The 14,411-nt window shown below is 41.6% G+C and overlaps 1 protein-coding gene across 3 annotated transcripts in view; it reads left to right on the forward strand.

The window, feature by feature from the left end:
* Positions 1-14,411, forward strand: part of LOC104138483 (netrin receptor DCC) — a 608,580-nt gene that overhangs the window by 568,903 nt on the left and 25,266 nt on the right. For all 3 annotated transcript variants that reach the window (XM_009666101.2, XM_068925912.1, XM_068925913.1), the window contains 3 exons: positions 4,825-5,051; positions 8,076-8,192; positions 12,959-13,114. In XM_009666101.2, coding sequence (XP_009664396.2) covers positions 4,825-5,051; positions 8,076-8,192; positions 12,959-13,114 — 500 coding nt within the window. The remainder of the gene's footprint in view (positions 1-4,824; positions 5,052-8,075; positions 8,193-12,958; positions 13,115-14,411) is intronic.

Genomic DNA, 14,411 nt, shown 5'->3' on the forward strand with positions numbered 1-14,411 from the left:
CCAGTCCAGGCACTTCAGCTCAGAGCTGAAAATTAGACAGAATTAATCCCAATCTAATCATAAAGCAAAGGACTATATCGCTTTGTGCAGCTTACACCTGAGCTGTGGGACCTGCTTCCTGCAGGAGTTCTTTAAGGCTTCATGGTAAGCAATAACTTGTAATAGCAAACATATATTGTATAAGAAAAAGTGGTTCATGGCACTTGTAACGTGCCGGAACAATTAGCCTATGGACTAATAGCAGGAGGTTATGGCTACTGCGAGAGGAGAGATAAGGGCGAACATGTCATCCCCTCCCGGTAGGTAGATAGTGTATATTTAAACCATTAAATGTATGGATGTAGTCCTGAGCAAGCGTCTAACCAGTTAGCAAGCTAGGCTGTGGAGTGGGGTAAAGAGAGACCACAAGAAATGAGCTAAGACTCGTTTCAAGTCCTTTGCAACGGATAGGGATCTGCGAGCACGGGTTCGGGAAGGCTCAGGGCGCAGGAGCGTGAGCTGGCAGCCGCGCAGGAGCTTCAGCATGTCGCTGCTGCTTTCCCTGGAGAGGCGATCCCTGCTGCCCGTGTCGCTGTGCCTCCACCCCGGTGTTGCTCCTTAGCCGTGGCCGCTGCTTTTGTCTCCTGCCCGGTCGGCATGAGCTGAGTTTCGGCGGCGGGAGAGGACGAGTGAAACCGGGTGATAGCTAGCTAGCAGGAGATAAGGTGAGATAATTTTAGGGAACTGGGAAAGGTCTCATCGGGCTTCCTTTGGCTTTATTTGTCTCTAGCTGCGGGGGGACAGGATCTCTGCCTTCCAGAAGACTTCCCACGTGGCACTGTAATGGGTTTGAACCGGAGACTCAAAGCTCTTCTCCTGCAGGGGTCCAAACAGCTTGTCCAAAGGTCTGATGCCAATATGTTGGCAGCTCGGGGCCCCGGGCATGATTTTGCCAGGTTAAGAGTAAAGGGCAGAAAATATAATAATATTTTAGATATAATATGCATTATATGCATATATAGATTATAGATATAGATTATAGCTATATAGATTGTATACATATACAGATAATAATATATTTTTGGCAATTCGTGCATCAGCAGGGACGACGAAGGTGTAATAAGGTTGGCATTTAGTGCTGAATATCTCCGAAGTACTCTACGGGCGCTCGGGAGGCAGCGGCGGTAATTGAACCTTCCTCGCCTGGCGGCGGGTGCAGGATTGGTGCAGAGACCTGCCCACCGTCTGGGCCGGACGGGTCTGTGTTTCCCTCCCTGCAGCAGCCTTCTCATCGGCAGGGAGAAGACAGAAAAGCCAGCGAGGGCTGGATGGTTACCCGGGTCTTACGCTAGCCAAAGCCTGTTTTGCAGTTCTTCCCGGAGAACAGTTTATTTCTAGGATCGTCACGTATGGAAATCTTAAACTGTTGTTTGAAAAAAAATAAACCCAGCAGAGCTGTTGCAACATTACCTGTTTTCCCTGGGGTGTTGTAACTGTAAAGTGCAGGCAATGAAGAATAATGTCACCCCAGATTATTTCAGCATTGTATCCTGTGTAGCGTGCGTGCGTTGTTGCTATTCTTAGCTATATGGGTGTGCTGTCTAATAGATCCAGCCAGCGACCAGGCTGTGTTCTGCTTGTAGCTGCAGAAATAGACAATGAAAAAGAGTTTCCTCTCCAAAAAATGTATTTGTGTGCAAAGTACAATATGTAGCTTCGGTTCTGCTGTCATTATATGAGATTGCGTGACCATGATATATATATTTTAAGGATAGAGCTGAACTCTGTTTTCACATGTATCCTGAGGGGAAAAAAAAAACAAAAACCAAAAAACCCCATCGTTCTGGTATGCAAGTTTGATGCATTTCATGTTGTAAAATAATTGAACAGCAACTGAAACACTGCCATCTGGGATCAGTTTTTCAGTTCTAAACTCCTCGTCTTCCCACTCCCTTTTCTAGTTATGAAACAGGTATTGGGCTGACTTTGAATCCCAGTGTAAGTCAGGAGTCGCTACAGGCACTTCCGAAGCATCCGTTCCCGTTGCTGGAACTGAGGTTCGAAGCTGACCGTTGATGCTCTTATGATGGTCCTCTATATATCTCATGTGCCCATCTGGTGTAGCAAAGTTACTGCCCCTCACTGAAGTTCAGGGTAGATGCATATTCAGGAGAACTTCAAGTTCTGCATTGCGCAAACAAAATATGCTATGGGATGATTTATTTTCATTTGTTATTGATGACCTTTTCGGATGCACTCCTGGCTCTAATTCAATTTGCTACTCACGGGCTATGAGAACATCAATAATTTGTGAGAAAAAACAATGTAAACCAGGCTAGATCATTGCATGTATTTTTAAATGATATCATTGCTGTAGCAATTTTGTAGTTATGGTTGGAATGACACATTCATTATAACCTCCTATTTACAGTTGTGTATAAAATTACTTTGGGGCTGAAATTCCCCTTGCCTAGCTCAAGCCTGGAGAAATGAATTATTTTCAATTGAACCTGACAAAAAAGCTGTTGTATCCCAAAGTGAAGAAAATAATTCCTTGTTTAGAACAAAAATTGTGAGTTTTTTTTGAAGGAGATAGATAGAAAAAAAAGGGGGGTTTTTTCTATATACATTAAGGTTTGAGTGAAGGCACTTATTGTTACTCTCCTAAGTGTTAAACCAGGAGACTGTGCTAGAGTCTGTTACAAGAAGGTATTAAAGAACTGTCCCTGTTCCATATCAATGCCTTTGCCTTGGTCTTAGAAGTACTGTCATTTTAAATAATCAAGTTTTGGCAATTAGAAAATAACAAACTAAACATCGGAAGTAATTATGCCCAGAGATGAGTCTTACTTCTTGGGCGCTGTATAAGGATGGACTGACAGATGTCTCTGAATAGCCCCGGGCTTATCTTCCCTACTAACTTTCCAAATCCCATTTTAAAATAAAACTTTGAACCTTGAGGAGCATTCAGGTTGTTGAACTAGTCAAAGGAAACAAAACAATTTCTACTTTTAAGGCCAGTTGCTTGAGGAGTGGGGTATTTCTGCTGACTACAGGAAATGTCATTGCCATTGACTTCTGGGTATGCAAGAGGACCGTGCCCTGAACGTCTCTGAAATTATGAGATGTGTTTGTTCCTTGTCTTGCATGCAAAATGTTTGGTGATGCACATGGTTGTTGTACATACCATTTGATTTCTAGATCCGACTCAGAAAATTAGGCAAAGAACAGAAATTTATTCAAGCTCTTGGACTATCTTAAAGTCTAAAACTTTCTCAAAATCTTTTCAGGTAGAATAAACCCCATGCCATGTTTCACAATGCTGCCTGTGTGGCATGTTATAGAAAGACTGTTACCAACATGTACATATCTGAACGATATAAACGTGATGCAAATCCTATGGAAGTCGGTGAGAAATTTTATATTGATCTAAGTGAATTCAGAAAAAAGCCTTCACTTCAGCGGGTGCACAACTGCGTTTTGAGGTGAACAAGTAATGGGAGTGAGAAGCAGTTGTGAGCACCCACTACCCTTGGAAATCAAGGATTTCTTTTTTTGTTGTTTTTTAGCTAAAGGAGTATATGAATTTTGAAAGTATTGGCCTGCAGCTTTTTGTATCTCACATATATTTCTGCTTTCACACGCGGAAGAGTAATGCAAAAGAGTAATGTAAAAGTAAGTTACTTTCACACAGTACTTTTTGAGATGTGCAAAGGAAAAGCGCTGTGTAAGAGTTTGTTCTGATACTGAGCAAAAACACTCATAATAAGCTAGAGAAGCCGTTCTTGAGGAGTGAGTAAAATCGATAAACTTCCAGTAAGATTTTAGATAAGATTTTCGGTATTACGTAGCTACGACCAAAGCTCTAGCATTGCCATCCGTCATGTTGACCATCTCTCAGCTCCAGCCTAGGGGGCCTGGGGAGTGCCTTTTTGCCTGGTCATTTCTCTTTGACATGTCCGTCCCGAGCGGTCCTGCAAGGAGCCAATTCTCCTGCTGGCGTGGCCTTCAAAGGGTGGTGGCTGTTCACTGCGACAAGGTGTACTCCCCAGAGAAGGTGGCCCACTGAAGGAAGGACATATTGCAATGCATATGCATGAGGAGAACAAAGTTAATGTTGCTCTAGGTTATGCCACTCTGAATTTCTTAGCTTTTCTGTAATAAAAATCATGTTTTAATGTATATTTAAAGAAATATAACATATGCTTCACTCATCTGTGGAAAGCGTAAGATGTGCCTAGCTCAGCAGAAATGAGCTCAGCAGTTTTCAATTGCTGTTTCTCGATGCAGATACTTCACAAATTATATTCTTCCCGAGAGGAAATTCACCACTTCCCTTCTGTTTCAGGAAGAACGTTTTGCTCCAATTTGTATATCGGCTGGTGCAAAAATGACCTACCTGCTGAGCCCCAGGCCCATTTTCTGGAGCAAATACCGTTTTTGACTCCCCCTTGCCCTCTTTCATTCATCTGCTGAACATATGCTCTCAGAGAGGCACCTTATGCCTGGCTGCAAGGACTTGGCAAGTGGCTTCATCTGGAACAAGCACCAGAGCCACTCCATGGTTCACCGAGCAGCTGGTGCTGGAGCCGTGAGACACCTGGCAGCCGCCTTGCCCTCGGAATTTATGTGGCACCTAAACAATATATTTTTCTACAGGCCCTTAAAAGCATAAGGAAACAGTGAACATAACTAGTGCCTGTCCTCTGAGGGACATAATCAAAGGGATTCTCTACAGAGATACCAAGGAGTAGACATCGCTCAATTCTGGTTTCTCACTATTCTTCTGGTTTCACCAAGGGGGGAATATTCTTAAGTGACAGTCTTGGTTTTTATTTGCTGCAGGAAACGTGCCACCCACAGTGCTGGTAAAAGAAAGGGCAGTCAGAAGGATTTGAGGCCTCCAGATCTCTGGATACACCATGAAGAGATGGAGATGAAGAACATCGAGAAGCCGGCGGGCTCCGACACTGCAGGAAGAGAGTCCCCCATACAGAGCTGCCAGGACATCACCCCCGTCAGTCACAGCCAGTCCGAGACGCAGCTGGGCAGCAAGAGCGCCCCGCAGTCCGGTAACGCTCCCGCACGCATGGCTGTAGCCCAGCCTGGCCAAGCTCCTTCTGCTGCCCAGGCTGCGTACTGCTGTGTAATGCACGCCTGAAATTCGTATTTCGCAGCAGTGCGGGAGGCGGAGGAGACGCCGTGGGCGTGCGGGCTGCTCCCCGGGGAGCCCTTGCCTCCTCGCAGCGGGGCGCCCGGCTCGACCGGCTGTCAGCTCGAGCAACGTCCAGCTGGGAAGCTCCGGCCATGGGAGGCTTTGGGTGACTTCCTAAATCTAAACAGAAAGAAAATCAGCTTATTTTATACTTTGTCTGTAGATATGGGCGAGTTAGAGTCCTTGTGTTCCAAATTTTTTCTCCACCACTAGAGCTACAAATTTACTTTAAAATAATTTGCTATTGCTGGATAATAACCCTTCTCCAGCTTTTGGAGTCACTAGCAGAGGGCTAAACATTGTAGGATTCAGGAGGAAATTGCCAGAATTGACAGCATAGCTATGGGCACTGGGAGAGATGGTCCTTCTCCAGCTCTTCTGCATAGAAACCATGCCTATTTTGTATGGACACCTTCCAATATGATAAAAGCAGAGCATTTCATAGAATTAAAAGCCATTGATACAAGGAAAAAGATCACCAGATCCATAAGATTTTAAACAATACCTGAAATTTTTACCTTATCATTGTTAAATATTCACTATTGCTTTAGTAGCTAAGAATACTTTTATAACAAAATCAAATATTAAGAAACCTGATAGACTTTGTGGAAAAAAAAAACCACTACATAATGTTCACATCAATTTCTGGCTAGGGGAAAACCTATCATTTTTTTATTTCTGCACTGCTCTAACTTTATAAGTTCAGAAATTCAACTAGAAGTCAAATGTAAGTTACTTTGGCATGTTTGCATGCCATATTAGAAATAGAGGCATGCCGGGAGCAAGAGAGGGCAGGGAGAAGAAAGTGAGGAAAAAAAGAAATGAAAAACGGAGCCGAGGAAGAACATGAATTTCAGCAACATAACTGAGATCAGAATTTGGCCCAGGAAGACTGAGAAAAGCTATGAGAAAAGTAATCCTATAACCAAAAAATAGTGTCAGTGAAGTGGTGGTAGGCAGCATAGATCTTTTTTTCTTCTTCTCTTTTTAACCTTAATGCACACAACACATCACAGGTTTCACTTTAGCTAAAGATATTTTTTCCAGCACGATAACAGAGCGTCTTGGGAGAGGCAGGTGGTGCATTCAGACAGGGACAGAGGGCGAGGAACACAGTACACAAGTTGAAAACATAAACATATTTGTCTTGAGTTCATAATGAATGAATTGCTTGTGCACCATCCAGAGTGTCAGTTGGGCAGGTGAGTAATGAAGATGACTTTTCCAGATGGCTCTGGTGGTTATGTCTCTATTCCATAGCTCCCATTATTGCAAGGAAAGAAAAGTTATGAAAAGAACCGTTTTCAAATTTCTGAATGCGTCTGATTTTGTTTTTCTGATGTTGTATTTGGGGCTGATGACTTGCTATTTATGAAGATGGTTGTGACAATGATTTGTATTGTTTTTAATGTAAAGGTTCTCATTATAGTAGACACTATGAACCATAAACAAAAGATTCCTGCTGCCCAAACAGATACTGCTGATGGTCAGGAGACCAAGACCCCAAGACCTCAAAAGATCAGTGTGAGAGCTCCATTGATTTCAATGGGCTTTCAGTCGAGTGCATGGTAGGAAGTCATCACAACATATGAGCAACTTAATGGTAAAGGCTGGGCTAGATAGTTTTTGTGTAAACACCTTGGACTGTAAACAAATGCTTTTATATTGCTTGCATTCTGTAATACCTAGATGAGTAATACTGTCCCTGGCTTTTTAGTGGCAATTAGACCTTAGAGAAGGCATTGATAGAAGACCTGATATTTCAATCCTGAAATTCGGAGCAGCATAATATGAAAAAAAAAAATCTTTTTATGCAAATTTTTTAAGGCATATGTGTTTGTTGGGGAGCATCAGAGATGAATAGTCTGAGTGAATATTAAGTTTATAGCAGGACAGTAATAAATTGATTTCATCAACAGTTTATTAAAATAGCAAAAGTAACATTAATATAATGTTTGTGTGAGACAAGGTATGAAGCAAGAAATACAGCTTCTATTTCATTGCAAATTACTGCACTGAACATCCAGTTCCAAGCAAATTTACTTTCTGACAAATACGTTCTCTAGAATCTTTGAATACTTCAAATATCCTATGTTAATGCAGCTAAATTAGCACATCCATATTTCAGTACCTAAATAGAATGACTAATTTATGGAGCGGCTGAGCCCGTTTTGAATTGGGTTGGGCATAGGCATAGCTGCCTGTGTCGAGACTGCAGCATTAGGCGATGCTTCTCAACCCTTTAATCTGGATATGTGTGCTAGCTGTGAACCAGGCCCAAAAGGAGGCAAGATCCAGGCACATCTTTAACTTGCCACAGTTGCTGTGGTAGGAAAAAACAAGATGCCCAGGCTGGAAGAGCCACAGTGCGCTCCAAGAGGGTCTACAGCCTGGGCAGTCAGGACGCTGGGACTTCAGGGCATGCCACAGGGCAAGCTGATTTCACAGTTTCCATGTGCCAATTTTTGGCTGCTATAATTTGTAGGTACTGAAATTTATGCACCCTACTTTGCCATTTCTGGTTTTGATATTTGGATTTTAAAATATATTTTTAACAAGGAGGTTACAAGAAAGATGAATCATTTTTATGAATTGAATGGGCTGTTTGGGGTAATTTCAGGGAGAAAGAAAAATTAAATCATGGAAAAGAAGAACATATCTTAGTTCTCTTCCAGAAAAATGAAAGCAATCACTTTATTTGGAAAATGCAGCCAGAAAAGCCTGTGCAGCCCTTTGTAGGTGATGATGTTTAACGATCAGTTTAAATAAAGAAACTCCAAAAAAAAAAAAAAAATCCATTGATCTTACTGCTAGTTGTAAAGTAAGAGAGACATTCATTTATAGCATTTTCAACTAAGCTGTTGTGTTATTTTTTCGGTAGGTCCTGAGACAGAGGACGCTGGAAGTAGCATGTCCACGTTGGAGCGCTCACTTGCCGCCCGCAGAGCCACCCGTGCCAAGCTCATGATTCCCATGGATTCACAGCCAAACAACCCTCGTGAGTACAAGAGCATCCCCTGGCCCACGTCCGCACACCGCAGGCAGTGCCTCACCCATCCGGAGGTTTCCTGCTACCTAACAAATATGGTCTAGTTACACTTCCCAGAGTTAAATAGCATCAGTCACGTTTTCTTCTTCTTCGGAAAAAAAAAAAGGTTTGGAAGCTTTCCGAAGCGTCACAATAGATCGATGGAAGTACTATGGAGAGAATTCAGAAATAATGCTTTTACTAGATTCAGCATGGGCTAAGTATAGGAGTGAAGGGTTATGTTTTTGCCAGGCAGATAGTGATGGATAAATCCCTCCGTTTCCCTCCTATAAAACTAAAAAACCTAGCAAAATGGTTCGAGCCAGCAGAGGAGAATGTTTTAGGATACACAGACATAAAAGGTGATATTACTATTTTCAGTGTTGATAATCAGCTGGACGGTATTGTGAATAACTTCTCCAGTTTCTGCTATATCTTCTTTTGTGTATAGTAGTTGGCTTTCTTGCCACCATATGCTTTTTGGTAAGGAGCTGCTCTCCTTATACAGCCAAGTAAATTAAGAGAAAGAGATATTTTTAATAGTGTTAAATTTTAGCAATGACAGCTTATCGTTGAATTAATTTCATAGATGAAATCAACCTTTTGCAAAGCAACAAGGTGCATGAGAACGACAGGAAGGCTGGAGAGCGTTCATAGGTTCTCCCATCCTGATGAACTTCGTAAAATTTATGAAGTGACCTTGTTTTGCCTCTGAACAAAGAAAAGGAATGAGTGAGAGCCCTGAAGAGTGGCTCAGGCACTGTTCGAGTTCCTGGTGCGGAGGGATGCTAAAGAGGGAAGTGAAGGCACGTCTCCACTTTGTTGTCTGAGCAGCCCTGTGATGAGCTTTTGACACTTCTCATGTCAGTTGTTTCTCAGCTTCAGGCAGGAAGTTCTGCCTTTGACCTCAGAAAATATATACAGTTAAAAATGTGTAGGAGCTGGCACAGCTATGTAAATAGTTTGAGTTAGAAATCACAGATAGCCATTTCTTTACAAAATTATATGTAAGTACCTATTTGTGGGTTTATGGAAGGGCACATCACAATGATGCATTTTAAAAAGTACATGGAACTGAATGAAGGAGAAGAGGGGGAATAACCTGCCATGCCTTTATGCAGTAAATTGCTTACTGGGAACTAGTAACTGTCCCTTTAATCTGTGTTCATTAGGGGTGCAGTTTGGGTCAGGCCGCTAACTCCTAAGTAACCAGCCCTTATGAGGATAAATGACAGGAGGCTGGGGAGAGATTAACTTCCAGTTCCTCAAGCCATGGACTGAACATATTGCCTCATTTCAGCTGCTGTTCACTTTATGGGCTGGGAGAAAGGCTGCTGGAAGAAAGCTCTTAGTAATACCAGGCGTTCCCTAGGAAATGTTCCCGTCTTGTAACCACGCTAATCTCATAATTAGGCAATCTGCCCTTTTTCAATGGGATTCCTCTTGATTTGGTGTGGTTTGAAGGAGGGCAGCAATCCAAGAAAATGGATGCACTTCAGAGTGTTGTAAGCAAAATCAGAACCAAATTAATTGTAATTACAATGGTTCGATAGCACAGTTAATTAAATGGAAGTCAGGTCAGCATTGTTCTACAGCATATAGATAAAAGCACTCTGAAAGATTTCTAATTTTTTAAATCACAATTATTCTTTTTGAGGAATTCTTTTCTATTTGTTTCTATTTCCTACAGTGTAAATCTAATCTATAGAGGCACAATATTATGATTGTTTGGAAATAATTAAAGTCAGGCTTATAAAAGTCCTATTTACACATTTCAGGCTGAGTTAGGCTAAAAATGTTTCTTTTCCCAGAAAATAAAATCGAGGCTGTGTCATGTTTTAATTAATCTCTCTCAGCTTGCATGATACTGAAAGGAATTGTCAGCAAAAAGCTATTAAATAGCTTGAAGAAGCACCATCATAATTCCGATGTAAAAACATTTATCTTTAAATATTAAATACCAAATCCAGGCAAATCTGGAAGTATTCATGAACATCCCAATATTCACTATTTGCAGTCTTTCAGGAAAAAAAATATACTCCGTAATGGGCCTTTGCCTACTGAAGTGAAAGGAGCATAAAACAGGCTTTGGCGATATTTTTGATGGTTCTAATCCAAGCATGATTGTAATTCTGGAAGCTACTTCAAATTCTGCCGCTAAGCCTGATGAAGGCAATTAAAGGACATTCCAAAGGGACTTGAGATAGCATTAAGATTGCAGAATCAATGCCTTTCTCTCCTGCCACGGCACAATGAGAAGAAGGGAACCCACACAAGGCAGAAATTGTAAAATAGCTTGAGAATCTTTTAATTTTGTAGCCAATACAGAGGTCAAGTCTCATGGTCATGCTATGCTGAAGCAAGTGAGGAGAAGGTACCAAGGCTGCTGGGTGGAGAGGAGAAGACTTCAAGGATGAAGAGTGCTTTAGGCTTCTCTCCATCGCCAGTCCCTTCCTTCCATACCATGTAATGAAGCCCTGCCCGACACTGTGTCGTTCTGAGCGTCAGCTGCCTTCTGTGGCATTCTGAAATGAAGACGTATATCTCTAACCCCAAATCCATGTTTGCTTAGAGGTGACTGAAAAATGGAGACACCAAATCAATGAGAACTTATGGGACAAGCAAATAATGGGAAATTTTCAATGCTGAAAACTCCATTTTCAATGTTGTTGGTAGAGCGTGCGATACTACAACTTTCTCAGCCACAGCAGAGCGTGTTTGTTGGAATATTCTGAATCAGTCAGAACTTCATAATAAACTAGTTAATGTGAAAAGTAACTGAGAAAGTCTTTGCAGGGTATCACATTCAAATATTTTACCTATAGTTTTCCTGGTTTTCTGTTGGTAATGTTTACTTCTTATGGAAGAAGAAAAAAAAATGTTCACAGAATAAATCAGCTTGGAAAGAGAGAGAGTTTTCCTATGTTTCTGGGAGGTTTTTTTTCTGTAGTTCCCCCTCCCTCAAATTGCAGAAAATCACGGTTCTTTTTTAGGAGAAATATGATCATGTTGACTCAGTTGCTTTGGCTGCTTCTGGGGTGCTTGAATACAATTTAAAATTTTCTACTTTGTCATTTCTGTAAGCTGTTCTTGGGTGCTGCATTTTTACAGGCTGTAGTACATTTTAGATGTAGAACAGTGTTTAGGGAGCTCCATGATTTGGTTAGGGAATTTCTGTTTTAGTGTCGTAGTATATCAATAGTAAGTATAAATTCAATTGCTGACAGACTGTGACAGAACAGATCTGCTGTCATATTTGCTCAAAATTGCAAAGACTTATTGAAAATGTTTGATGTTAACCTTTCCCCAGCTTCTCTGCAATAGAGTGCTGCAGTGAATAATAATCCTGACTTATTTTAAAGAAGAAAGTGCTGGATGTCTACACCCTAAAAAGAAATGAAGGAGTGGACTTGAAAAAACAAGTTTTTTAATAGGATTCAATAAAGAATGATCGTTTTTACTCTAGTAATAATAATGTTATAGATTTTGTCAATAAAAATATCTTGTGCAGTCAAAATGAAATGTCTGAAGAGTAAGAAGTCTCTTCTCAGGATGTGTGCATTTAAACCTAGACAACTTTGAAGTTCGTATCACTCCGGTTATCATTTCTTTGTGAGTTTTGTACATATTACACTTGTCTGCGACATCTGGAAATACAGCATTGTCTCCCTGAAAGCTGTGTTCTTAAAAAAACGTCGTAAAGCCTTGGCACCGTTGCAGCTTCTTGAGTGACCTTGGGCAGAATGCCCAGTTTGCCAGTCTGTGTAATGGATGTAGTAAGAGCTAGAAGTAATTGTAATGACTATTTTAAAGTTTAAAGCATTGTTTGTAATTCATGTGTGAAAGGTGCTATATAAGCCAAAACTTATCATCAGTGAGCCAAAAGAAAATCTCTTCGTGTTGTTTATCTAGGCAAAACTTTACTGAGAGTTTTTCCTGAAAGCTACACAGAAATTCATGGTTTGTATAGTACTATTATCATCAATTCTTCATGCCTTGACTATTGAAAATAAAGGATAATTCACAGGAAAGCCTGAATTTGGCAAGTTGTGATCTGGTTTCCAAATCAAAGGCTTTTGTGTTAATTCAGCTCAACTTCAACTTCAAACTTTCAGCTGCTGGTTTGCTGGCACATCTCATTCCTGTTGCTGTCAGGCCTGGATGGGCGAGAACGATGCCCGGCCAGTCTCAGCTGATGCCTAAGTGTCTAAGAGCCTGGTGCTGCTGGAGATACCCAAGGCATCAGAGACATTTGTGTGAGGCCGACAGACAGGACAGGAGAGTCACAGCAGCCCCACGCTCTTCCAGAGCAGCGAATGAAGGCTGCAGGGTGTCCTGAGGCATCTGAAATGGCACCAGAGGCCTGGGCTTAGGCAATGCAATCAAGCCCTTAAATTCTTGCCTAATCCATTCCTTGCCATATATTTGTCAAGAAGGGAGGTAAAGAACCCCTCAAAAATATGGATGTCTAACTTGAATGTAAACAAAGGAGCTATTTAATTTTACAGGTAATTATATTTGCACCTGCAATTAGCCTGTATATACATCAGGGGTGCGTAGAGAGGTGGTTTCTGCAGGTTTGGGTAGAGTGAGTAGAGAAATGCATTTTTTACTGCGTATATGGATACTTCATTTTGTTTGGTTATGTCTGGTTCACTGTTGCTTGACTCTCCCAGCACTTTTTAAAATTTTCCAAAGGCGCTCGCTTAATCTTATCTCTCTGCCTTTTCTTTTAGCTGTGGTCAGTGCCATTCCAGTGCCAACACTAGAAAGTGCCCAGTACCCCGGGATCCTGCCATCTCCCACCTGTGGATACCCACACCCTCAGTTCACTCTTCGGCCTGTGCCATTCCCAACGCTCTCTGTCGACAGGACCTTTGGAACAGGAAGAAGTCAGTGCAGTGCTGTTCTGTTTTGTTGTTGTTGTTGTTGTTGTCGTTGTTGTTATGAAAACGCTTGGAAATAGCAAACCTGGTGGGTGCTATCCAGCTTGCTTTCTGTCAGCAGGATGTATAATCTCTAACCAATGCAATTCATGCTACCCTGTTTTTTGAGTGCATAATAGGAACCAGGCTAAGAAGTAGTTGAGCAATTCAGTATGGGCTGCCTCTTTTCCAGTGGTGGCTCCAGGAGCAACTTCCATTATATACTGAACAGCACCTTGTCTTAAAAGTTAAAAGTTATTGCATCTTATCAACGTGCCTGCTGTGTAATTCCCAAGCAATTTAAAAGAGGAACATAGAAATGACCGCGTGGTTGAGGAGACTGGTGCCTCCCAATGGCAGGCTACATATAGTTCAGAAGCATCCACAACAGTTTGGTAGCACATAACCGGAGTTTACTGAGACCCAGAAGAGTCTGACTGAAATAGTCAAGTCAACCTGCGTAATCTATTTAGCTCCATTGTAACCCCAGTCTGTGCCATGACACTCAGGTAAGGAGAGCCTGTGCCCTGGGGAATGCTTCCTCTTCCCATTGCCTCCCCTTCTCCTCACAGCTGAGCACATCCTAGAACCTGCATCAAATAGTGATCTAATTTGATCCTTTTCTGCAGGTCTTTGAGTCATATCACTGTACTTTAATTTCCTTTGCTTTATCCACAAGGACATTCCCAGAAAAACAGAGACACCAAGAGATCTTTATCTCAAGGCAGAATCATCACTCATTAAAATCATCCATGATAGCACTTAACACACAGTGTCTTCCTAGCTGCCCTCACTGCTAGAAGCATTTTCCTAATATTTAACTTGTTAGAGTTTAAGCCAGTTGTTCCTTGTTTGGATTATAGTCGACATGGAACATTTTATTTTCTTCTTTCTTATGGCTTCTTTTTGTACATTTGAATCCTGTTATCTGGTCTCGTATCAGTTGTCTCATCTCTAGAGTGAGTTCTGTATTCATATTTGCTCCTGTACAATAATAGATTTGGGTTTTGTGTGTTCCCATATCTATTCTTCATCTTGCCACGATCCAGGGAAATGGTGTGCACACAGCACACGCTCTCCAGCCTCACCTTCATAAGTTACTTCTAAGCGTCTTCTGCACCGACAGCCATCTGTTCTTTGTTCTAGCCTAATGAGCATGCCCTGGCATATTAATTATAGTTGGAGGGCTCATATTTTCTTATAATTCTCCCTTAACTCTACTGCATATCAAGTCTGAATTATTGACAGATTAATGTCAATCTGT

Source organism: Struthio camelus, chromosome W, assembly GCF_040807025.1.
Source record: "Struthio camelus isolate bStrCam1 chromosome W, bStrCam1.hap1, whole genome shotgun sequence".
NCBI classification, from domain to species: Eukaryota; Metazoa; Chordata; class Aves; order Struthioniformes; family Struthionidae; genus Struthio; species Struthio camelus.